Genomic DNA, 24,753 nt, shown 5'->3' with positions numbered 1-24,753 from the left:
CAGACACACAGCATTACGACATTACTTTTTTTTTTATGGGGAAAACTTCCTCTCCAAAGCCACTAAACAACCGAAGATCATCTGTCCCACCGTCCCCTGAGCCCCTTCTACAATTCCCATTGAGCCACACTGCAGCAAAGAACATCCTTTTGCCTATGAGGCCAGAGTGCTGCCCTGACCACACTTCTATTTGCAGTCTTCACCGCCACCCACAGAGTTCTCACCAGGATGACACACACAGTCAGCTTGGGCAGAAGGAAAACCCTAAAGGCAGAGGCAAATGGTACAGTGGAGCGTGGAGACGACAAGTGAGGGACGACGCGAGGTAAGCAGACTGTAAAAAAATGTCAGGGGCGCCGCCAAAAGGTGACACACTAACTCTGAGACGTGGTCTTGACAGACTGGGAGGAGGCAGCGATGTTTTGATTTTCGTCTGGTTGGTCTATTTCTTGGCCAAATGCATAAACACGCCTCAGGAACGGTAAACAAGGTAAACTTAACATGAGACCAACAGCCACAAAAGTGGCCCAATGTTCAAGGCCAACAAAAAGAAACCATATCAGATGCTTTTTCATTTTGCATTCACATACACAAAATCAAAGGGAAATTTCCGTCATTTTACCTCAGCACTGTGTGGGCTGCATCAAGAGATAAAGTACTCTATTGTGTGCAGTTTAGGACTGTGGTCACTGTTTGCTGTTTCTGTTTTTAATTTTTCTTTCTTTGCAGCACAGCAACTTAGAACCTGGAGGCTGTCAAATGGACAGTTCCCTGGTGCCGAGCACTTTCCCAGCCAAAAACATTGTCATTTTCCCTGGGCTGTCTGTGGCCAACAAACCACAGTGCTGTAAAGTGGGCTTTGTTCGTCTCATAAAGCAGCAGAGAGAATTCTACCAAGAATTGACGGTGACAAAACTGAACAAGATGTCATCGTGTGCAGCTCAGCTTCACGAGCTCATACTTACTGTATGCTCAGGGGGGGAAAACCAACTTTATACGGTGTAAAAATCATTTCTTTTCCAGCGTGGAAGAGTCAATAGCATCTATTAGAAAGAAAATTTAAAGTAAAAAGTTTTAATGTTCATCCTGTTTTCTGATGACACACTCACAAATTTCTAAATAAACAGCTGCGATGCCAACAAACCCAGAGCAGGTCCACGCAGGCCCACGAAACACAACATGGCCATTTCCTTACAGGTGAACCTGCTCTTTAATGTAAATGTAGATTATTAGTATCAGTCAAAGTGAATATTAAACATTGTTTTTTATTTATTTTGAGTCTTTTAATTCTTTAAAACAATGGCAAAGAATATGCACACTTTCAATTTCTTTTCATACCAACAGATGCCCTTAAATGTTACACATTGGGTGTTGTTTTTCTTATTGAAATAACAAGATGATGTTCTAAAGCAAATATGAGTATTTTAAACATACACTATCAGTCAAATGTTTGGACACGTTCTTCTGATTTAGTGGTTTTTCTTTCATGACTATTTAAATTGTAGATTGTCACTGAAGGCATCAAAACTGAACAAACAGATATGGAATATGTATTAAACAAAAAGTTTTGGATTTTAGATGATCTAGAATAGCCACCCTTCATACAAAATACATATAGCATAACATATTTGGGTATTTAACATTGTTTTCTTTTGCCACAGTAACCCACCATTTGCATGTCTTCAGAAGTAAAGACAAAAAAGAAACAGGTCTGTCCAAACTTTTGACTGTTAATGTATATAATTTATATCTTTTCTATTTACAGATGCAAAGCCAGTAGTTTGGCAACTTTTATTCATAAAAAAAAAAAAAAAAAAAAGTTGAGAAAGTTTGTCTTTTGCCCTGCCTATAGAGCTATTTATACTAAAGAGAGTGTGTACATTTCCAGTCCAGTGAGACCGAGCCCGATATAACTTTGTCCAACTGACTGCCCCAAATCTCACCTGCCATCGACAAACGACTTATAAACAGGACGTGGAGAAGAAGCTGAGGCGTGGGTGGATGAATTACGACATTAACGTCACGTCTCTTGACTCGGTGTGAGCCATGTGGGGGGGGAGGGAAGAGAGGGAGAGAGGGCGGACAGGATGACGTCAGCGGGCAGTGGGATGGCTTTTGGTGAAGAGGGGGAGGAAAGCAGCAGCAGCAGCAGGAGGAAGAGGAGGAGGAGGACGTCCCGACCGAAGACACAGCAGAGTCTCGCTAAAGTGAAGGAACTCCGGAGCTGCTCCAGGTCAGAGAACCGAGCAACAACAAAGAACCGCCGCCGCTGCTCCTGCTGCTTCCTGTGCCGCGGAGCTACACACTTCCTGTAAGTTACAACCAGTTGTTTTGTAGTTTTTCCCCTCCTGTTCGTCGCACCGTTTGGCTGCTTGACACCGACCTCGTAGTGGTAAATGAAAGAGTTTCTGGAAAATACCTACACCTAACACACACACACACACACACACACACACACACACACACACACACACACACACACACACACACACACACCTACCTGCAGGCTTTTTTTGTTGCTTTTTTTGGCGGGTTTTTTTCTCCAGAATTTGCCCTCAAAGTTGTCGTTGCAGCCGCGAGCCCTGACATCTCAGACTGTGTCTTGGCTGCAGTGATGTGCAAGTTGTGCACCACTTCATGGGTCCTGCAACAACATCTGGCAGCAGTTGGTTCTGCACTAACGTGGTGCCCTATTAGAGAAATCACAACCGGGAGAAACCAAACCACAGTTTAAAAAAAGAGAGGCAGGCACAGCCTTTATTTATTATGTTAGTTCCAAATCCTGTCTTCTGCATGTCCACACAGCTTCTCCTTCTCTCCCTCCACCTTCACCCCCGTGTCCTTGAGGTGCGGGGAGGAAGAGGAGGAGGAGGAGAGCCACCCACTGAACCTTCAGAACTGAGGCATGCATGCACGGGGCGCCGAGCTAGGAAGTGGCGCTCCATCACAAACTAAACAAAACCAGGAAAGCGTTCGCAGTGTTTACTCGAGCTGGGTTCAAGGGCAAACTTCAAGTTAGAAGGAGGAGGAGGAGGAGGAGGAGGAGGAGGTGGTCTGGGCTCCGGCTCTCCCAGGTTGTGTCTTTGAGCAGCAGGATCCTCCAGGCAACAAAAGTGTGGGTGAAGTCTTTGCAAGCCCTCATGACAACGGTTGAAGGATTCCGGCGACGGGCGACTGGCTGGAAAAGTTGGCTCTCGTGTGGGAGGGAGTAAGAAAGTTCCTCGAAGACAGTGTGCGTGTTTTTCGTGGCTGCACGTCTGATTGATGTGCTGAGGTTTGGAGCAGCGCTGCAGCTGACTTATGTAACGCTGCCTCCTCGCTGATGAATTCCATCCTGTGCATATGTGGCCCGTGCACATCCGTGGAGTCCAGAAAGTTCTGCCGAGACTTTGCGAGGTGACATAATGACATATGGGAGGACGACATGGATGTACTGAATGAGTGAGACTTTGGAAAACTTGTTTTTGATGGACTTTTCATTATGCTACCTTTTAAGAACACTGGCCACCGACTCCTGAATTCTGTAACACTTCATCCACGCGATCTCAGCGCGATGACGTCAGCAGACACGCAGCAGTGAAAGCGCGGGGGGTTGGTGGGGTGCAGCTTGCCAGCGGGGGGGTGGGGAGGGGGGTGCAGTTTGCCGGTGGGGGTGACACCCCGCTGGGTTTGGTGCGTGGAGAAGGAACTAAATGCCGATTGATTCCGCGACGTCCCGCGTCCAAAAACATGGTGACATTGCGCTAATTTCAGTAGAGAAGAGGCTCATCCATCTATCTATTTACTTATCTATCTATCTCGATAGATAGATATCTATTGACCATGTATTGCTGGCTGGCAGGGGCTGTAGGTGGTTGTCCTGGATTGTCTGTTTTGCTGAAGATGCTGGTTGTTTTATCGATGCACAATTCGAGGCAATTCGATTTTACAATCCTGCAACTCTGGCATGTCAGAATGACCATAGAGTGTCAGTTTGATTTTGATGTTTTTTTAAAAAAAAAAGGTCCTGTTTTCATTAGTTTTTCATCACTTACGTGTGACTGTGAGACAACTGGGCATGTCAACATATGCGATCGAATGCGCAACAAGTGTTCCATCTCCGTGGTAACATAATATTGTTGCCTATAAAGCCGACAAGCCCCTGCAGGTTTTCATTTTTGCAGGGGAATCCATCACCGCTCGGCGGCCGCCTGCTTCCTCCGAGGTCAACAATCCAAACACTGATCTGAAGTGCAGTTTAATCAGGTAAACAAGAGCTTTTTCTGGAGAAGAAAGAGAGGAAGGCTTGTCTGCGCATTCATCATTTTCTTTCTTTCTTTCTTTCTTTTTTCTTTTTTCTTTTTTTTTTTTTTTTACAAACAAATGAGTTAGCAGAGGAGGGTGAGAGGGAAGGAAGGGAGGGGGGGCCGCCCACCTCGCTCGCTCCCTCGCTCGCTGCCTTTGTGCAAAGTGAAATGTGAGGGTCACCGGCGGGTTTTTTTTGTGTGCGTCAAAAACTGAGGGGCCACTCCAGAGTCAGTGTGGGTAGTGAGTGAGTGAGTGAGTGAGAGACAGAGAGAGAGTTGGGGACGTGGGGGGGGGGTTGTTGGCTGCTCAGAGTGAATAGGTCTGAGGCCGCATGGAGTGCACAGAGCGACTGAGGGGCCCGGCGGCGGCAGCACGTCTTTGTGCAGCGATTGTTGAGCCGAGTCGCTGCAGATTACGATGAGGAGTGAATTCATTCAGGCTGGACTTTTTCTTCTTTTCTTTCTTCTTTTTTTTTTGTGGAACATGCAACACACAAACGTTGTGCAGTCGGACAGTTGGCTGCGCTGAAACACTTTTCTTAGAGGAAGTCATGCGTTTTGATGCAATTACACCCTGGACGGGTGAGCGCAGGCTCACACCTTTCAAACGTGTGTGTGTGTGTGTGTGTGTGTGTGTGTGTGTGTGTGTGTGTGTGTGTGTGTGTTAGAAAATGTGCGGTTTGAGAAAAATCCCTCTCTGTGTAAACGGCCCCTGAGTGTGAGGCCTTTTAAACATTAGCTGCTGTGATTTGTTTTTCTTTTTTATTTAGTGGCTGCTCTCTGTATATATCACATCAGCCCTCGGATTCGCCGTCCTGCCGCCAACCTCTGCAGACTTTTCTAACTCCAGTTGATTTGTGTTGTTGTTCCTCGTGCTGAGAAATAAATCTCAAACCAACTCTGGAGCATTAAAAAGTTATTTAATGGCTGTCATCGCTCACTTTACGAGTCGTCTGATACCTTCCTGTGGCTTTTATTTACATATCTGTCGCTCACTGCTTACAATAGACTCACAAACCCGGCGGCCCCACTTGATCACAGAGTCCGCGTCCAGGCGCCCGGGTCGGAGGGAGTGTAGAAATAAGCGCTCGTTTGCCAAATGACGCTTTGTGTAAATAAAATCTGATTTGTTTTGCGGAGCCACGAAAGGAAGGATTGAGAGAAACTCGTGTAAACCAACGGCACTGAACTCTTCTGCGCTCCCGCTGTGGTCTGCAGCGCTGAGGCATGCTCGTGAAAGGAGCCTGGTGCTGCCCCCCCTCCCCCCGAGGCTGCACGCTGTAGGTGTGAAAAATAAAAAGGCAACTCATTAGCACCGTGCGCGGCCTCTCGTGTTTCCGCCTCGCACTTTGTTCTCCGTCCATCTCCGATGACGGAGGTGCAGGTTTTTTTTTTTTTTTGGTTTCAAAGATTCCCAGACTTGCCTTTGTGTGAATCCTGGAGGTGAAAATAAGAAGGCCTGCCGTCGATCCCGTCGCAGCCATTCAGCAGAACCCAGAACGAGCCGCGGCGCTGAAGATTTACGAGCCGTCACCTGCGGCGCGAGGGGCGTTTCCACCGGGGGCGAATGTCGTGGCTTGCCTGGCTGTTCTCGTCCTTGCCGTCGTGCCGTGACTTGACGGCACGCCGAGGTCGATGCCTCTGCGGCAACATCAGCGGGAGAGCAAGCGACTGGGAAACGTAGAGAGCCGGTGATTGATACACTGCCAGTTTCTGTATGCTCAGCGCAAGCCACCATGTTTGGTTTTAATACTGCGCCAGAGGCTCAGGTATTCCAGGAATGTGTTTGGTCCTGCCTTACGTTCACTCCTATCACACCGTATTATTTTTTTGTGTATCTCTACAGTCCTTTGGTAGCACTGATCCTTGAATGGGAAATCGGAGCTGATGAAGCGGCCCGTGTCCTCAGTGTTTCTGAGCCCTTGAAGGTCAAACACTCTGTGATGTGGTTCTGACTTGGGGAGTCGCCGTCCGGGATGATACAGATGCTGAAGCCAAGAAGAGTTCTCTTGGTTTGAGGTTTCTGGTTCCGGAATTTGTGTGTTCAGGAGGGGAAAAAAAGGAGCTAATTGAGACCTCCCTGCTCAGACCAAGCAAGGGGGGTTGGCTGGGTGTGCTGGGGCGGTGGGTCATCTGATCTGAGTGGGTGATCCAGCCGCAACATGCTTCTAAACAGTGGGGATCAGCTCAGGCTCTTCACACAGAAACTCACCCATGTTCAGTTTTCTCCCACGATTTTGTTAAAAATTCATGTCCATGAATGGAATGATTTGCAAGCTTTTCAGACTCCTTTTTTTAACACACCAATGTGGGTCAGCCGGGCCTTCAGTTGCTCAACCACCCTCCTTCAGACCTCATTCACTTTTGCTCCTGCTCGCCAGACTACAATGGCCAGCACTCATTACCTCAGCTTCTTGGCACTCCACCAAAGCCTTTGCTGACCAATTACTCCAGATTTACAACTCGCCGACCTCCTCTTGCTGACGGGCCAACCGACTGACCCACATACGCCTTCCATCCACTGCTCGGCTGCTTTGAAATGGCTGATAACACGCTTCATTAGCGGTGGAAAGATTTTGCTCAACGCACAAACCGGCGAAGTGCTCCAAGTAGTTTTTTTTTTTTTTTTTTTTTTACAGTCAACCTTGTAGTCCATGATTTTTTTTCTTCTTTCTTTCAAGAAAGTTTCTGTAAGTGCAAGGCGAGTAACCATGTAGCTAGCCCGGGATAAAAAGTTGAAGTTAAAAGTTGCATATTCAGCACTTTGTTGGATCTTTATTTTTGTTTTCACCTTACAATGACGGGGACTCCACATGTGGACGTGGACATCTGCAGCCCTCGGAGTTCAACCTTGTAAAGGCAGCAGTGAAGCACCGAGTCCGCCGTCTCTTTGATCAAGAGGTTGTAAATAAGTCGTAAGTCGCTGTGTCTCGTGCGTCGTGAAGTGCAAAATACTCCCCTCCGGCGCTCGTTTAAAACACACTGACCTTTGCCGAGTGCAGCTCCACCACTTTCCCAGACATCCGTCTAACGACCTGCTGTCAAGTGCAACGTCTTCATCAGCCAGGATTTAGTGACCTCTGTGTGCACGACTCTTACAAAGATATATGGAGTTTCTATCCCTGTTTCTACTGCAGCTACCTGGAATAGTTTTCAAATCCTTGTCCTGGATCACTGACTTGAAACAAGATGAAGGTACTCCTGAAACAGCGCCCTCAGCTGGCGGCGTCAGTGGTGGCGTTGTTAAAATTGTAAAAAGAAAATAAAAAATAAAAAAATTAAGATTTTTAAAAAAAATGATGCAGTCCATTTTCTCTTTACCATGGACTTTCCCTGAAAGAACTTTTATTTTTTTTTAATTTTTTTAGATTTACACATCACGGTCTACATATCCAATTGAATTTGCCCTGTAAGTTAATTTAATACGAACATGAAACCAGCATCGTTCCAGTAACAACTTGTCTTTGCTGGTGTGACTCACATCGACAACTGACAACTGCTGACACAAAACGGTTTGCTTTTTGTTGTCTTCCAACGGAAATGTGTGTGACGAACTAAAATGAGATACGGTGGCATATCTTCCTCAGCGACACGCTGCTGCTGCTGCTTCCTTTTAGTTTCTGACATTTCCTTTTTGCAACTGATAATAATGAAGCTCTCCTGGCTCACTTGTAACTGTCTTCACCGCACCGTCTTCAAAGAGGAGTAATTACACGTCGCGTGTCTGCCGACCGAGGACTCGCGTAATGTCTCCAATGAGGATGCAAAAGTTCCCTGAGAACGCAGCCGGTCTGGTGTCTCGTCCACGAGGAGATCGATGGACGGCTGGGAACTCTGCACGCTGGGCCCTCGAGTTGTTTCCCTCCAGCAAACGTCCGTGCTCGGACCAAGTCTGACCAACCAGAGCAGTTGTGCAGACGTTGTGAATGAAGCCCGCGTGTCAAGTGTTTGGAAGCCTTCATACCTGCTCCTCAGACCTCGTCACGCCTGCGACTTTGCTGTTGTGACCCGGTAGCGCCCCGAGTCTCCGACGAGCTCCGAGATGAATCACGCCGCCTGTCTGGCTCGCACCAGATAATCCTGCGCCTCTCTGTTGTTTGGGAAATGCCTCGAGTCTTTTTTCGCCTTGATCTCGCTCAGATCATATCAGACGGTAAACGGCTTGCGCGCGCGTCGGCTCCCCAGAGGTGTCGTGGTGGAGAGCTCACCAAACCCGCAGCATGTGTGTAACGTAACTCCGCTCCCTCGGGGGCCATGTGAGCGACTCGGAGCTCTTCATGGATGTTTGCACGCTGAACTTCCCATCACCCACAGAAGGACCTGTTGACTAAGAATCAAGGCAGTAACGTTATGTTGGAGCCTCATCGGATTGAAGCTCAGTCTCACTTTTTGGTTTCAAGCTGTTGAAGACTGGCGACAGTTTGACGAGGCACTTTTCCCATTTGCCCGAATCATGCAGAAAATGTTGAACTTCATTGACACAAACTTGCCACATCCTTCCACATCAAAGCCAGCCTGTTGTTTCTGCTGCTAACGGGAGTCAGCTGCAGCTGGTCTGTATGAAAAACAACGAGGACCTACTACTAATTACTGACCTCATCATGACCTCATAATGACACAGAACATGGCAAATACTGCAGTGACTCGGTGCTGCTCCAGTGTTTTCCTCAACGGCTGTTTTTCGTCAGAAGAAGAACGAATGTGTCATTTTCAAGGGAACATATCAAATATTTACTTCCCCCAGGTTGGCAACGTAAGCACTGGCTCGTCACTGACGGTGAGGCTTTCATGCTGCAGAGCTTTTGTTTGTTTATTAGACCAATGGACCGTTATTTAGGCTAATGGATGCTTCCACTTCATCCACTTTGATTGTGTGTTTGAGTGCGTGCCGGAGGTGGCCAGCAGCTTCACTAATGTCAACCTCCTCCTCCTCCTCCTCCTTGTGACCTCATCCAGCCGGCTCCATCATCCTGCGTTTAAACCGGAGGAGCGCATACTTTCCTGCCTGTCTCATAACGGCGGACGATGACATCAGGCAGATTCCCAGAAAACCTCGGCGCTCCCGTGGGACCGCCGCGCCTGTGTCGGCGCTGAAGTCATCGTGTAGCAACGGCGCTGGAAACACTGCTTTTGTTTAGGAGGCGCGCGCACGCAGAGACACTCTGACTCACGGCCGCGAGGACTGACGTGACGCATACGTTTTAGACACACAGGTGGATACTGAGTGCTGGTCTGAGTAGAAGACTACAATGCCATTCAACAATCTCTCTCTCTATCTCATAAACACACCCTCTCACACGTCACAAATACTCTGCCTCAACCTGGACGCTGTTGCTCAACTCACAGCTGCTGTGAGCTGATAGTGAATGTGAGTCAGTGCTCGGGGGGGATCCAGTAAAAACACCGGAGAACGTGATGATTCACAAAGAACGGGGAGGATCACGCAGTGCACGTTCCAGTTCCTCCTGCTTGACACACACACTTGTGCCTCTGACTCGTGCGCCCCTCTCTGTCCTCAGGTGTGTTTGAAGACGGCGCCATGGCCGAGGGGAGCTGCTTCGGAGCGTTGTAGCTCTCTGGGACGACCAGAGGAAGGTCGGACCTGAAGGAACGAGCCGACTCAAAGCAGTTGAATCGGAAGCGTCAAGACCGGCGGAACTATCTGGATTGGACCAACTGGACCTTTCAAAGCTCGGCTTTTCCCATTTCCTTCCCGCCTCGCCAGCCGCCATGTGCCACGTCATCGTGACGTGCCGCTCCATGCTGTGGACGCTGCTCAGCATCGTGGTGGCCTTCGCCGAGCTCATCGCCTTCATGAGCCCCGACTGGCTGCTGGGTTCCCCTCGCTCCGATTCGGTGGGGGAGCACCGGCCGTCCCTGGGCCTGTACAGCCGCTGCCGCCGCATCGGGGCGCGGAGCGTGAGCTGCGGGCCCTACGCCGACACCTTCGGCGAGGTGGCCAGCGGCTTCTGGCAGGCCGCCATGCTGTTCCTGGCGGCGGGGACGCTGGTGCTGGGCTGCGTGGCCTGCATCTCCGTCTTCAGCATGTGTTTCCAGAGCATCCTCAAGAAGAGCCTGTTCAACATCTGCGGGCTCCTCCAGGCCATTGCAGGTGAGCCAGCTGTGGGGAGGGGAGGAGGAGGAGCATGAGGCGGGGAAGGGGAAGGAGGAGAAGAGGGGGGAACAGGCGAAGGGAAAAGAGGAGGAGGAGGAGGAGGAGCAGGAGGAAGAAACGGAGGAGGTGAAGGAGCAAGAAGGAGGTGGAGGTAGCGGAGGAGGATGATGAGGAGCAGGAGGAGGAAAAGGATGAGATAATTTAGTTCAGTGTTCCTACCTTGTACGCTTTTCGGTTGGTTAAAATGAACTTTCTAAACAAAGTTCAAGTCCAGGTTCGTCGCGGCAGTTTTGCCATTACGTCAGACTGTAGGAATCCGTCCTCTCGTCACAAATCAACACCCCGTCAAATAAACCTTTATTAAACCAGAGATGAGTCATCGCGTCGCTTCACTGCCGGTGCTAATGTGCTTTTGTGCTTTCTGGCCATATGTTTGAATCCCGTCGGCTGAAAAACCCCGTTCCCTCCCTCCCGCCCCCTGCAGGCCTGCTGCTGATGGTGGGCCTCATGCTGTACCCCGCTGGCTGGGGTTCAGAGAAGGTGATGAGTTACTGCGGGCCCGAGGCCTTGCCCTTCCGGCCGGCCCACTGCTCACTTGGCTGGGCCTTCTACGCGGCCATCGGAGGGACGCTGGCCAGCTTCCTGTGCGCGGTGCTGTCAGCGCAGGCAGAGATCGCCACCTCAAGCGACAAGGTCCAGGAGGAGATCGAGGAGGGCAAGAGCCTCATCTGCCTGCTGTGAGAACAGACATCATGCCGCTGAGTCGTGGACGTTTGGATCGTTGAAGACTTTCTATTCCTTTCTGTTTTGTTTTTCTGTTTTTTTCACCTTTATTGTTAGCAGGGAGAAAATCACACGGAGATAATTGTCTCGTTTACCAGTGAGCCCTGGCCAAAAGGAAGCACGCAGATGACAGAATCACTTTTAGTTTTCAAGTCCACCTGAGGGCATGAAAACAAAAGTATATTGACGTACTAGTCCTGTTAGGGTGCATGTTCAATTGTACATTTGTCCAAAATTCTTTTTATTTTCTTGTCAGTGTTCTCAGCTTACCTGACAACAGCTTACGTACTCTGTTATGTTCTGTGTGTGCAAGAAGGGCTCGACCTGACCTGTCTGTGTTTGAATGGCGGTCCAACACCCGCTGCTTTCCTTATGAAATACAGCATAGTTTTGTCCCACATGGATGAATAACTGGCACCGGTTGCAGCGGCCAGGAGCTGATGAGTGGAATCTTTGCATTCAGTGAGATAAAGTGGACTAGCTTACTGTTGCACTCTTGGACTTTTGAGATATTTCCTTCCATGTTATGGTCCTGATAAATTTCACGTTTCTCACTTTTTCCAGCCATTCGACATTAACAGAGCACCATGTGGTTTTATTTTATCCCTTGTAGATGAGATGTGCAATAATTTTACTGTTTGCTGTGACAGCGGGAATGCTTTTATTTTTTTTATTACAATTTTTTTTTTTTTAGATAAGAATCTGCCAATGTTTCAATGATAATGTTGATTGTTCAGCTGCTTTTGTTACATTAACAAGAGGAACGGCGTTGGTGGTGTTACATGTACTGTGCAAGAGGTGGAAATGTGAGAGCCGACATGTTCTTAATTAAAAACAAACCTTTCTTGGTAAAACTTGACGTGCGGTGTTTGTGAAATGTCAAGGCTGTTTCAAGTTCTTTTCCGTCAATGGACACTTTCTACGGAAACACATCCATCTAGTGGTGAAAGAAGGTAACGCCACATAAGGTACGTCTGTTCAAAAAAATTTAAGACAGCTTTTTTTTTTTTTTTTTTTTTTTTTCAGAATAATGCTTAAATTTCGAGAATAAAGTTGACGTAAAAAAAAGACGAAATTTCGTGAATAAATTAATAAATCGAAATTTTGCAAGTAATGTCAACGTGAAGAAGGTCAAAATGTCGAGAATAGAGTCGAGAGGCTCTGCGCACAAGTCTAGTGGAATACTTCCGCTTTCGTCAGTTTCCTGATTAATGTGGGTGAATCTTGTGTGATACACCTGTTTTCAGCGATTTACTTTTAACTGTGGGTAACTGAGTTAATCCATCATCCAGTCTACTCGCCAATTTCAAGTTTATGTGTGTAGACTTTATTCACGAAATTTCGTCTTTTTAAAGTCACTTTTTTTACACAAGTTTTTTGATTTTATTCACGAAATTTCAACTTAAAACTCGAAATGAAAACCTAAATAAAAATCTCCTTCCTGTAATATTTTTTTTCTCTTCTTATGGCCCTAATACTCTTTCGTACATGTGTTTCGATATGAACAAAGTTAAGCTAAAAAAACAAACAAAAAAACAAGACAAATTAATTAAAACTCACAAATTTCTTTCAAATTTTATTTATCGTTAATACCATAAATATACAAAACTCAAACTATTCCACATGCAACAAAGGCCAGACGAGAGTGCATTACAATTTCTTTTTACATGTGATTAATAATGGGGTTCAGTTTTTTTTTTCTTTTTAACTTTACAGAATGTACAAGTGTCCCTCACAAATGCCTTTTTATTTTTCCTTCTGATTCAGTGAAGTAATAGTTACAGGCCAACAACCCCGTCTCCTCCTGGTGCACCACAGACAGCCGGGTGAACGCACGGAGAGATCGGCAACTGTGGTATGGTTTTTTTTTTTTTTACCCCCCACAAGTGTTTTATCTGCACCCACACGGGAATCATGTGGATGACTGCAGCAAAGAAAAGCGTGTGAAACATGGCAAAGGGAGCACATCACAAACCCAGACTGAAAAATGTGATTCTATCCGGACATTTGGTAGATTTCTCACAGCTTAGCAGGACAGAAAATAACACTTCTGGAAGATCACACACACACACACACACACACACACACACACACACACACACACACACACACACACACACACACACACACACACACACACACACACACACACACACACACACACACACTGAACACTTTTAAATCTAGCCGGTGTCACGACGATCATGGTCACCATGATCATCGTCGCAACAAAAACCACGAGTAACAGAACACACAACATGGAGCCAAACTAAACAAACAAGGTTTAAATGCAAAACAACTTAAATTACACCATAAATAAAAACAAACAAAAATACAATACATGATAATCTTTTGCACTAAATTTGAACTTAAAGGTAAAAAAAATGTCAAAAAAACAAAGCAAACAAACAAAAAAACAACACTGCCAAGTTGTAAGCTTATTTTCTGAGACCAACTACAGACCTTCCACTTCTTACAGGAGTATTTTGTTCACCGATAGCTGCAGTAAGAGTCCTCTCACTCACATCTACCTTGCACTATTGAGAGGTGCTCAAGCACAACACGAAGGTAGCCCGTAGTTCACCTCAGTGACAGTAGTTCTGTACAACGCAGCGCTGAGCAACACTAGTGTTATCGTACATAAATAAATGCATCGGTAAATGTGCATCGACGTTCGACCACCTTTGTCTTCTGTACCCCTGATGCCAGTCACCCAACACCAAACTGTCTTTTTGTATAAAAGCAAATGGACTGTTAGTCTATGTAAGTGTACATATACACAGTGTCAGTGTTTTTTTTACTATTCATTTATGTTTTCTTTTTTTGAAATCTCACGAGAAATCATGGCTGAAACACTGTCCAGGTCATACGCAGTGAGAGAAGGCAGGTCACGTCTCCGAGTTCTCCAAACACTAGCACGTTCAAGTAAAGGTCAAGCGGCTCTTTGATTCATAGCAGCGTTTTGTTAGTTGTGGTTTTCTCTTTCCCCCCAAGTGCAACCGACGATTAATGAGCCGAGTAGTAGCTGGAATCCAACAGACATTCAGGAAAGTGAGAGTAATATTAATGTTTGTCTCGTTGTAGTGCACCAGGTTTCGATAGAATCTAGAAAACAAAAAACGTCTTGGGGGTGAGAACTGGCGACCTGCTGGTGACCTGGCTGGGTGTTCAGAAAAAAACCCAAATATTTTCTTGTCAAGAAAGACGGCTGCTACGACATGCAATCACTTCACAGTTCACTGCCAACAGAAACCAGGTGGGAGGATGAGAAGGCAGACGCTCCCCCTGGAACCAGCTACCACGGGTAGCTAAACAAAAGGCCAACAGTGGACAAAACTGACTTTTGCCCAAACATGCATGCATGTCTATCATGCAGCCAGATCTCAATAGCCCCGCCCACTTTACACGACACTCCAGGTCAGAAAAGCGGTTTGACCTGGCAGGTGTCGCTGACCGGAGCTCTGAGGGAACTCTGGGTCAGAAGTATTAATTTTTTATTTATTTTTTTTACTTAAAATAGATACTATCAAGGATGGAGTTCAACAGGAATCTCAAAATAGAAGCACAGATATAAGACAGCGCAGCTCACCTGTTAGATCAGAGGACCAATCACTGGCTTATGTCGTGGTTGGGGGCTCCGGGGGAGTCAATATCTCTCAGGTGATAAAGTCACTCACACACAGACTGAGCCAATCAAACATGTCGCGCTCTCAGCGGGTGACCGAGAACAGCCGTATGTGCAAAATCGTCGTGATCGGTTTCTTTGACTTTTTTTTTTTTCGGAATCTAAGCTGCAATCGCCAGGCAGGAAGCGTTCGGAGACCCTGGCGATGGCAGAACGGAGGTACGCAAGAGCCGCGACGTCAGCTGGCGTTGGCAGCGGAGCGGGGGCGGGGCACTGCTGCACACCCACAGTCACTCAGTAGGTGTTGCTGAGGATCTGAGCAGACAATCATCTGACTGGAGAGCAGACGAGGGAGGTGGGGAAGGAGAGGTTTTACTGAATGGGGGCTTATTCGGGAGGAGGTGGACAACTCTGGAGACTCGATCTGATTCGTTTAGTCAAATTTTCTGGCCTTGATTCTTTGCCACTCGTCAACGCAGAAGTGTTGGCGTCACTCCCACTTGACCGGCGGCGCTCACACACGGAGCGAATGAAGCACCGCGCCGCGGGCCCAAGAGTTGTGCACCTCCAGCCTTTTTGTCTCGATGCGTGCGGTGTTACTGCATGTGTGAGCGCGCGCGTTTCGTTGTGTGCGTCTAAGGTTTGAAGGCCCCGCGGGCGGCGTTGGTCGCGGCGTTGGCGGCGGCGTTGGCGGCGGCCGTCTGGACCGTCTTGTTGGACATGACCCCGGTGGCAAACTCCTGCTGGGCTTTCTCGAAGCTGGCTCCTGTGGTGCGGTAGAGAGTGTGCACCTGGACAGAGCAGAGAGGGACGATAGTCAGTCGGCTGAGCACCCCCCTCCCTTTTTTGGCAGCAATACGCTTCCGTAAGTGTCAGCATTAATAGCCTCCTGCTAACCTCTGTTTGGTCAGTCAGTTGCATCTTTTCGCTGGGACACGAAAGCAAACAGTGCAGACGCGCTGGGCTTCACTAACGCTGACGTACCTTTTTGAACATGATGAGGGAGCCCACGGACAGAGCGGTGAAGAGGGCTGCGATCAGCAGCATGATGATGCCCACCGGGACGCTGGTGTTGAGACCGATGAGGGCCAAGATCCAGCCACTGGCGGAGGCGGAAAAAAACAGCAAACCAAACAGTCACTGTGAGTCAGTTCTGTTGCACAATGGAACATGCAAAGATGGAGCGGGGAAAAAAAGGCAGAAAAAAAGAGCCACCATGTTCCCCAGCCGGTGATGCCGATGGTCTGCAGGACGTGAACGCCGAACTGGCAGATGTAGACGAAGAAAAAGACGAAGAAGCGGAATGAACTGTCGCTCCTGCGGTGAAGAAGGAAGAAAAGTCGGTGAGAAAAAGCCAAAAACATTTTGATTTCATTTTTAAAGTAACCCGACTAACTTGTGTTGGCCATACACGTACATGCAAATGTTGCTTTTGTTTTTGCTTCATATACATTTATTCTATGTTCCCTGCAATTAGGGCTGTGCGATTAATCGATTTTAAATCAAATTCACAAATTTAGTTTTCAGAGAAAAGAAAAAAAAAAAATCAGGATTTTATTTTTCTCCAAATTCACCCCGGGCCCTACATGCGATGTTCCAGCTCACCTGAAGGCCCCGTACAGTGGTCTGTACCAGCAGATGAAGGAACAGGGGGTAAACAGCAGGAACCACAGCATGGCGAGGCCAAAGTCAATACCGTGAGACGCGTCCACGCAGAACAAGGCCAGGCAGCCAAACATGTTGACGAAAAGTGTGCCTGCGTGAACTGGGAAGCACAGAGAGCGAACACACGGGAGATTCTCAACGAAGCGCTGCAGTAAAATTGTGGGTCGAGTCCTTTTCACGTCGGCACACTTACACATCCAGAGGTTGTACATGATCTTGACGGTCTTTTGGAACTCGATGGGAATGTCCACGGCGATGTCGTGGTAGAAACACGGGCCGACGGGGAACTTCTGCGGCAGGGGGGGCCAGTTGTTCTTACGGCCTGCGTGTGGGGGAAAGGTCAGAGATCAACCACGTGCAGCATCAGAATATATTAGCAAAAAAACTGGAATAAATGTATAAAATTAGAACTGAAAGTAGGCATATTGACAATTTCAAGTTTTAATGAATTTTTTTAAATATATTTTCGGTGAGAGAATGACTTCCGCTCTTTTGCAATCCAGTCCACCTACATTTCTACGAGACCTCTGAAGATAAAGGGTGCAAAAACAGTTCCATGCTGGAAGTTTGTGTACTTTCAACAATTGAGCGTTACAAATTGCACTGCAGGAAACTTTCTGCTGTAGGAACTGTAGCCATGACACAGCAATGACATTTTGATGATTTAGCTCAGGCAGAAGCACCAATCCATCACAGCTTCCCCACAAGGAATGAAAGCGATTCTATTGATTTATCTCAAAGCTTTCCGACTTATTCTCTTGGTCAGAGTAACTGCTGTTTCACTTTCCTCTCACCTTTCTGCACGTTGTGAACAGTTGGAAGATTTCAGCGTTTTGACCATCGCAGACCAGCTTTCATACGTGAAATTACCTTTTGCTAAGCATGTTTGTGTGCATGTTTATCGGCCCTCTCGGCCTGGCCAATCATGAAAAAGAGGCATCGAATCTGAATGAGATCTTTTAACTTGGTGAAGGAAAGAGATTCAACCGGTTTAGGAAAAGACTACCATGAACTTCACGTTGAACCAATTCAGGCTGACAAGAGGTGAAGCAGTGGAAGAGGTGCGCGATAGAGCGACAGACCTGCACCTCCATGGGTCTGCAACTCTCTCTCCCGACGATCCAGCTCGGCTGCTTTCTTCTCCAACTCCTCCTGCCTTCTCAGCAACTCAGCCTGAGCCCGTGCCTGGTCCTGACCCACACGAAAACACACACACACACACACACAGAAACTCCCTTTAAACTGACCACCTAACCTCTGACAAAGGATATAATAACCCGCCAAGTGAGTAATGAAGGCATTTTTCCACTCAGGCAGGCTTAGATATGTTAGTCCTACAGGCCGAATGAGGTTAGAGAAGCAATCAGCTACTGTTGTTTGTCGCCTTGTCTCTTTAAGTTAGCGCTGAACTAGCTGTGCCGAGGGAGAGCTACAGGTGGAGAGAGGCCATTCAGTAAAACACAAACTAGCGTGCGCCTACAGACAGCAGCGTGGAAAACAGTGAAAAACTGTACCTCATTACGCTGCTGTCAGGCCGATAGGAAAAAAGAAAAGAACAAATGGAGATTAGCAAAACAAAAATAACAGACGCATAAAACATTTCACTATAACGTAAACAGGCTTCCTGCATGTCACACCTGAGTCTGTTGCTGCGAGTACGCCGGCGGCTCTTCCGTTGGCTTCATGATGGCAGGTTGTGTGTTCTGGGAAGGTGCGGGAGCGGATTTTGGGGCGCTGCCAGGGGCCGCCTGCAAGTAAGCCACCGTAGAAAAGACACCAGTTAATGTTTGTGTGGTCAAAGACACAATGGATCAGCTGTGTAATTAGGCCACTGTCGTATTATTTCCGTCGAATCCTCTGTGACCATAAGAGAAAAAAGGGAAAAAAGGAAAAAAAAATAGGAAGGGTTCGGGACAAAACGAGGTCACCGACTCAAACTCAAGCACACACACACACACACACACACACACACACACACACACACACACACACACACACACACACACACACACACACACACACACACACACACACACAGGCCTAGAGAGAGAGAGAGAGAGAGAGAGACAGAGAGATGCTGTTTAATCTGACCGTCCTGGCATCTGTGAAGGGGTTGTATTCCTCCAGACCGCCAGGAGGGACAGACTGGGTCACCTGCGTCACTGAAGGATCCTATTGGACAGAGAGAATAAGGACCTTTTAAAGGGGGGAAACGCTACAGACACACTATGTAAAGGAGGCACTTTTCTTATTTCTGAGGAGTTTGCTGACGGCCTGGGTACACAGATCATGATTAAAAAAAAACAAAAAAAAAACATTGGGTAGCGCCAATTTGGCGCAATATAAGACCTTTCAATTATCAAGTTTGATCACGTGACAGAAGTCGTCACGAGCAGCCGACAGCTGGTGAATTATTTCATTCAAAATCATGGCTCCACCTCCGGCCCCCTTTCCCAATTTATTTGACTTGCTCAGGTGTTAAATGGTGCCGGAGATTGCAGGCGGGCAGCCGGCGATAAATGTATGTTAACCTTTACAATTTTACAATGAGCTGGTCTCGAATGTCCGCAATTACATGATTGGCGGATGAAAAAAAAAAAAAAAAAAAAAAAAAAAAAATTCAAAACATCACATCACAAACGTGAACTAGCTCTAATTTATGGCTGATTTTTTGTTAATATATACCAAAGCATCGATTGATTGTCGTGAGTAAAGAGCCTTCGCAAGCACATTAGCCGACAACCGCCGGGTAGCTTTTTGCCGAAGCTGGCAGGTGCCAACAAATGTTTACTAACGCTCGAGACAGTTGGCAGGCTAACGTCAGGCGCCTTTGTTCGTAGCCGTCATGACCGTTATGATGATATGGACACCCCGCGCACACTAGTTTGTATTTATTTCATATGCGAGTGTTTGAATAAACTATATATACTGTGATAGGCTTGCCCATGTTAGCCTGTCTTATAACCCAAGGAAAGCGCCGAGCTAGCCGCCACAGTTAGCACGGCGCGTTAGCCCCGGCCTCATTGGGATTCGATGCATCGGTCAGCACAGCGAGCTCGCCTCGGCTACCTGGAAAGGATTGCTGAAGTCCGGGTCTGCAAACGGGTTGCTGTCAAAATCGGACATCGCCAAGCCTCTCTAAATTCCCTTTTTGCGTGGAGGAGATCCTTTGTAGTCACCGGGTAGGGGGAGGGGGGGCCGGGCAGATTCACGTCAACTAAACCCCCTTGTCTGTTTGCTCTGCCGCTTTGCAGTCTTGTCGACCCCCCGTCTGATGGAGGAGAGCCCCTCGGCTTAGCCAGTTAGCCAGCAGCAGCAGCACAAAAAAATGGCAGCGACGGCGGAGAAAACGCGACGAGCAGGACGTCACCGCTTCAGCACCACGGACAGTGTGACGTTCTCACAGGTACACATCTTCAAGCACGTCTTCAAGCACATTCCAGGGGCTGTTGAAGCACAGTTGTGACATTATAAAGGCTTTTATGTGGCGCATATATAATGACAATGAGTGTCACGTCGTTACCGTTATTATTATTATTATTATTATTATTATTATTTATTTTTATTTTGTTGCCTTTGACGCGGTTGTAACTAAATCCCAGTTAGTTAGTGTCTCGGGCAGAACAGCTGCCAGTTTTAATGCAGCTTTGTAAAATCCCAATGTTTTCCTATTACCTTAATGTTTTCCTATTGGCTTATCTCAGATAAGGTAATATGCTGTTATGTCTGAGTATTGTTTGCGCTATTTGCCATTTAAAAAAAATAAATAAAAAATAACCGCCACATTAACCATAAACCTAAGAGCAATATGTTACTGCATGTTTTCTTCAGCCACTGTCCCGAAGTGCCCTTTCTTTCTCAGTCTGACCCCACATTAACCCCTCCCCCATTTGGCTCTTTAATGTTAACATTATTTGACTACCGCTTTGCACGCCATCGAGATGAACTCCGGCAATAACTCGCAAGACAACAGGCTGTGCTTTTCCCTGTTGAAAGGGCCGGGAGTGAGGTTAAACAAAAGGCCCCCCCAATATGATTGGGGTACACATCACTTGTGAAATCACTGCTGGTAAAAGTCCTATCCGTGCAAGATTTTTTAGAAGAAAAAGGCATATTTAGAAAAAAAAAAAAAAGTTATTTCAATTAGCAAGCAGTGACTGAACTATTCCTTTAACTTGAACACTTGTTTCTGTTACTCCACACCAGCAAATATCTGATTCAAACATTATGGAAAAACTAGGTTTTGTTTTATTCATTTATATCTTGTATCAGAACCATTTAGCTCAACCAGTGCAAATCAGCACAAATTTGACATTCCTGTAACAACACACATTCTGTGGACCGTTTTACATTTTTTAGTAAGCTGGACAATGAAAAGAAAAACTACAGAAAAATGCAGTGTTGAATACGTTCTACACCTTCTCTAAACTTCAAAACTTAAAAAAAAAATTAAAGCATACTAACGTTAAAATACAACCCTTACGAACTGAATCTCGCACTATGTCTATTGTAATTTCTATTATTTTTACATTATTCCTGTAATCACATGCAAAACCCAGTACGTTATTGGCTTCTGTGTAAAATACCACAGCTTTCTCCTCCACTTAATTATACTGATGATTGCAATGATGGTAATGATGACGATGATGATGGTGATGTATCGAAAGTGTCTTTTAAGCCTGAGAGGAAGAAGTGGAGACGGAATCCCACGAGTGCTCTTCCTCAAAATGTTCCACTGACCTCTTCCTTGAGAGCAATTCTAGACAATTGACTGGAAATCATTTTATTTCATACATCTCCATGAAGTATCAGACCCCTGCACAGCTCCTGTTGTTTTACTGTAAATCAGTTGGCCAAGAACAGCCACTTGGGGGCGCTGCAATCCAATAGGTTTTCTGACGCCACTTCGCTGAATCCTTTCTCATTTGCCGTCAATTTATTTTCATTCAAACAAAGGGTGACCATGTGAAGAACATCACATCAGTTGACAGCCTGTAAATGTGATTTAAACATTTAAGCACCATTTACCCAGATTAGGCTTCAATTGAAGAACAAATGCTATTAGGTGGAAATCTTCGAGAACAAGGCAAACTGACAGAGGTAAAAGTGTTTAATTTTACCCTTTACACTGCCTAACCCTCAGTATTTTTTTTTTTATAGAACCAATGACTGATGTGATATTGTGGCGCATTCTTCATAAAATGTTTGTTAATAAAGTTACAAAACATGAATGAGTAACATCACTGTACACAAAACCACAAGTATTCCAACTAACTGGAGATTCATTACAATTCAACTGCAGTACACACACACACACACACACACACACACACACACAAAATGAGCACTGGTTCCTTTCCTAATCTCCTATTAATGGACCCAATCACAGACACTATGAATAATCAATGGCTAGTGGTCTGCAACCACAGCGCTGAGACCTTGAGTGAAACTGAATTTTCTTAATAAGAGACACATACACACCCTCTCTCAGAGCGTGCACAAACATGGGCGCACGTACACACACACACACACACACACACACACACACCTTGATACCCTAATAAGCACTAATACATTGGGGGGTTGAGAACACGTCACACGGCTTGTTTGCTGCAGAATGTGAAAGATAAACAGGCTGCGCCGGGCCTGTTTATCGGGCATCCGGGTGTGTAAGGATGTACTGTATGTCTAAGTGTGTATGAAGAGGGCTGGATGCCTGACTGTCCACTACCTGCTGCCTCCCTCGTAGAGGTTTTCGCTGATTACTCTGTGTGGAAACAACCTCTTTGGGTAATAGCTGCTACATTAGTCTCTTAACCAGCTGGTCATAGCCATTTAGAAATGTTCATTAGGTCGCGGAGCGGAGTGGATAGGTGTGATAGTTCACTCCCCGCTGTTGACTGTGGAAAGACGCCGGAGAGGAGACAGAGAAGAGAGACGGGCAATTTCGCGGCCAACATGACGACCGAGTGTTAAAAGCTGCAGCAGGTGCAATTATCATTACGTCGCCATGGGTAAGAACCTTGAGCATAATTAGATCTCATTAAGGGCTATGAGTGTTATTTTAGGGCTGGGAAAAGGTTGGATAAGCAGCACTTGATATTATGGGTTATTAATGCTGCAACATCTGGTGTCATTCCGGCAGGCCTGTGCATGGAAACCGAGTGTTGAACCCGTGTTGTCACCAAGAAGTAAAAATAATGTCTTGGGTGTGTGGATGTGAATATAGATTCTCTGTACGCATATGTGATAATATATAGCTTTTTATAAGATACATGAATGTGTGTGTGTGTGTGTGTGTGTGTGTGTGTGCACGCACTTGTGCGCGCGCCTATGCATACAAATCTGCCCATGCTGTTGGCCAGTCAGAGCACATTACCCAGCGCAGAGGTAAACAGCCCGCCATCGCCGGAAAAAAGCGATTGTTTCTCCATTTCCATATTAATGAGCAGATTTGTTAAGAGCCCGCAGGAAAGGGAGAAAATAACAGGGTCTTCATAGGGCACGACATTTATAAATAAAGCTGATGCAGAGAAAAATGGAAATTAAACCTTTTAGTTTAATAAATTTGAGGCGTCCGCTGAAAAGCGAGCAATTTGCATTTCCATTTGTGGCCAAATAATGAGAGTACAGGTTCCATGATGAGGCTGCGAGAGCCGCTTCTGGGTCTCAGACAGTCAGACAATCACTCCGGCGTGCAGCCTTCCACATCTATGTCATTAGCTCAGGCCTGTTAACTCTGCTGCTCGAGCTTTCTGAGATTATTTGGCGGGCTGGAGAGTCCCATTGTCAGCCGTGAATGTGAATGAGACCACGCTGGAAATGATGCCTTCTCCTCCATGCTTCCAACACTGGATGTCTCCCTGTCTCCTCCTCTGAATATTCCGCCATTTCTATACATGCGCGTGTCACTTTGAAGTGATATTTTATTGCGCTAAAACAACCTTGTCAGAAAGAGTCTCCGTCTTGGGCCTCGCCTCGGCGGCGCGAGTCGCACACACATGGCACGGGTTCTTTGCGCACACGCACGCACGGACACGCACGCACGCGCACACCAAGCATCACTGATTGAATTTATTGGGGAATGGATGTTGACTAGACCACTCCAAGTAGGCTAGATTGTTGTTGTTCCCAGATTGACAGACAGACCCAGAGCGGCTGATTGAAAGTGCCTTTTAGCTTGCTCTCACTGTATATTTGATTTGGCAAAATGGAAGGGGAGTCCAGTCTTTTCCCAGGATGCAAACACAATTCCCTCTGTTTGTGTGCTCGCGTGCGCCCGCGCATGCGCGTGTGCATGTGTGTGTTTGTGCGCGGGCCGCGCTTACATCGGCGAGTGCATGCTTTCGCAAATGCTGCATAAAATGTGCACCCTTTCAGCTATTAATTGAATAATGCAAGCACTCCTCTTGTCGCCTTCTCGGTGGCCGTCCCCGCCTGGCGAATCGACTGGATTTATCTGTGTTGTTTCAGCCAATGGATGCCATTTGTTCCAAATGTTTGACATAAACATGCAAAGAGCACAGGCGTGCGCTCGTAAAAAAAAAAAAAAAAAAGCTTTGACGGTTCTTGTTTCACACTCCAAAGGGACCCGGGGGTTGGGAGTGGTGGGGCGGGGGAGGGAGGGGGGGGGCTCGGAGCCTATCAAATCGTGTTGAGCTCCTGCTGAGGCAACGGCGTGTTAAAGTTCTCCTTCAGCCAATGATGTGATGACAAGGAACAATTGCCTCCATAAAAAAAGAAGGGAGGTAAAGAGAGCGTAGGATAAAAAGGAGAGGAGACAGCGGGGGGGGATGTGTGGCGTTCCGCTAAATATGCACACTTATTTTTTTTTTTGTTCCTTGTCCACGCCATCGATGGGACACATCTCATTGGGCGCCTTATGTCCTACCTCGCCACCATAAAACATATTTAGCTTCATGCATGCAGGAAATTCCCAGCAATAAAGGCCGCGATGGCCGACGCGGCCTTTATTGCTGCTGAATCGACCGCACCTCCAGCCACCGATGGCGCTAACGCAGCTTGCAAAGGGATAAAACTAACTCCGCGTCGGCTTCAAACTTTTTTTTTTTTTTTACAGGTTAGACGGCGGCAAGTCTCAAGTTTCTCCCTGCATCGGCGCAGAAGTCCGCTCAAATCCGCGTCCCCTGTCGTCCGCGCGTCGGTGTCTTCCGTGTGTTCGCATCGTGCTTCGATTTGCTGATTTGGCACGTCTCTAATTTTCCACCGTGTAATATTTTTGCCCTCCTGCCGTCCATCTGTTCTTATTATCCGGCTGA

General features: G+C 46.8%; 2 protein-coding genes and 1 long non-coding RNA gene across 4 annotated transcripts; 1 reads left to right on the top strand and 2 right to left on the bottom strand.

The window, feature by feature from the left end:
• The first annotated feature begins 1,840 nt into the window (after positions 1-1,840).
• Positions 1,841-12,043, top strand: LOC142893031 (LHFPL tetraspan subfamily member 2a protein-like). 2 transcript variants are annotated; one of them, XM_076033256.1, is made up of 4 exons: positions 1,841-2,311; positions 4,164-4,245; positions 9,806-10,398; positions 10,886-12,043. In XM_076033256.1, exons 3-4 carry the CDS (start codon positions 10,017-10,019, stop codon positions 11,140-11,142), a joined length of 639 nt encoding a protein of 212 aa, XP_075889371.1. In that variant the 5' UTR covers positions 1,841-2,311; positions 4,164-4,245; positions 9,806-10,016; the 3' UTR covers positions 11,143-12,043. The 2 variants fall into 2 exon arrangements, with proteins under 2 accessions (XP_075889371.1, XP_075889370.1); XM_076033255.1 differs by lacking the exon at positions 4,164-4,245.
• On the bottom strand, positions 5,035-6,329 carry LOC142893035 (uncharacterized). The gene is made up of 2 exons (XR_012927637.1): positions 5,711-6,329; positions 5,035-5,564 (listed from the first exon to the last, which is right to left on the bottom strand). It is a non-coding gene; the product is annotated as an uncharacterized LOC142893035 (long non-coding RNA).
• Positions 12,044-12,747: 704 nt separating the features above from the next.
• On the bottom strand, positions 12,748-19,753 carry LOC142893038 (secretory carrier-associated membrane protein 1-like). The gene is made up of 9 exons (XM_076033267.1): positions 19,544-19,753; positions 18,566-18,646; positions 18,112-18,222; positions 17,557-17,665; positions 16,668-16,796; positions 16,415-16,574; positions 16,025-16,126; positions 15,794-15,911; positions 12,748-15,600 (listed from the first exon to the last, which is right to left on the bottom strand). Exons 1-9 carry the CDS (start codon positions 19,598-19,600, stop codon positions 15,445-15,447), a joined length of 1,023 nt encoding a protein of 340 aa, XP_075889382.1. The 5' UTR covers positions 19,601-19,753; the 3' UTR covers positions 12,748-15,444.
• Positions 19,754-24,753: the final 5,000 nt, after the last annotated feature.

The sequence above is a fragment of the Nelusetta ayraudi genome, unplaced genomic scaffold, assembly GCF_046127955.1.
Source record: "Nelusetta ayraudi isolate G7.1 ecotype Tasmania unplaced genomic scaffold, CSIRO-AGI_Nayr_v1 ptg000041l, whole genome shotgun sequence".
In the NCBI taxonomy this organism is placed as follows: Eukaryota; Metazoa; Chordata; class Actinopteri; order Tetraodontiformes; family Monacanthidae; genus Nelusetta; species Nelusetta ayraudi.
Note: the sequence above shows the minus strand (reverse complement) of the source record. Positions and strands in the feature narration are given on the sequence as shown.

Bases quoted from the DNA above. Each gene is read 5' to 3' on its own strand.
- LOC142893031 (XM_076033255.1), top strand. From the start codon at position 10,017: ATGTGCCACGTCATCGTGACGTGCCGCTCCATGCTGTGGACGCTGCTC. The intron at 10,399-10,885 runs GTGAGCCAGCTG...CGCCCCCTGCAG, and splicing joins GCTCCTCCAGGCCATTGCAG to GCCTGCTGCTGATGGTGGGC.
- LOC142893038 (XM_076033267.1), bottom strand. From the start codon at position 19,600: ATGTCCGATTTTGACAGCAACCCGTTTGCAGACCCGGACTTCAGCAAT. The intron at 18,223-18,565 runs GTCAGATTAAAC...GCTTACTTGCAG, and splicing joins CCTTCACAGATGCCAGGACG to GCGGCCCCTGGCAGCGCCCC. The intron at 16,797-17,556 runs GTCTGTCGCTCT...CCCCACACGCAG, and splicing joins GCAGACCCATGGAGGTGCAG to GCCGTAAGAACAACTGGCCC.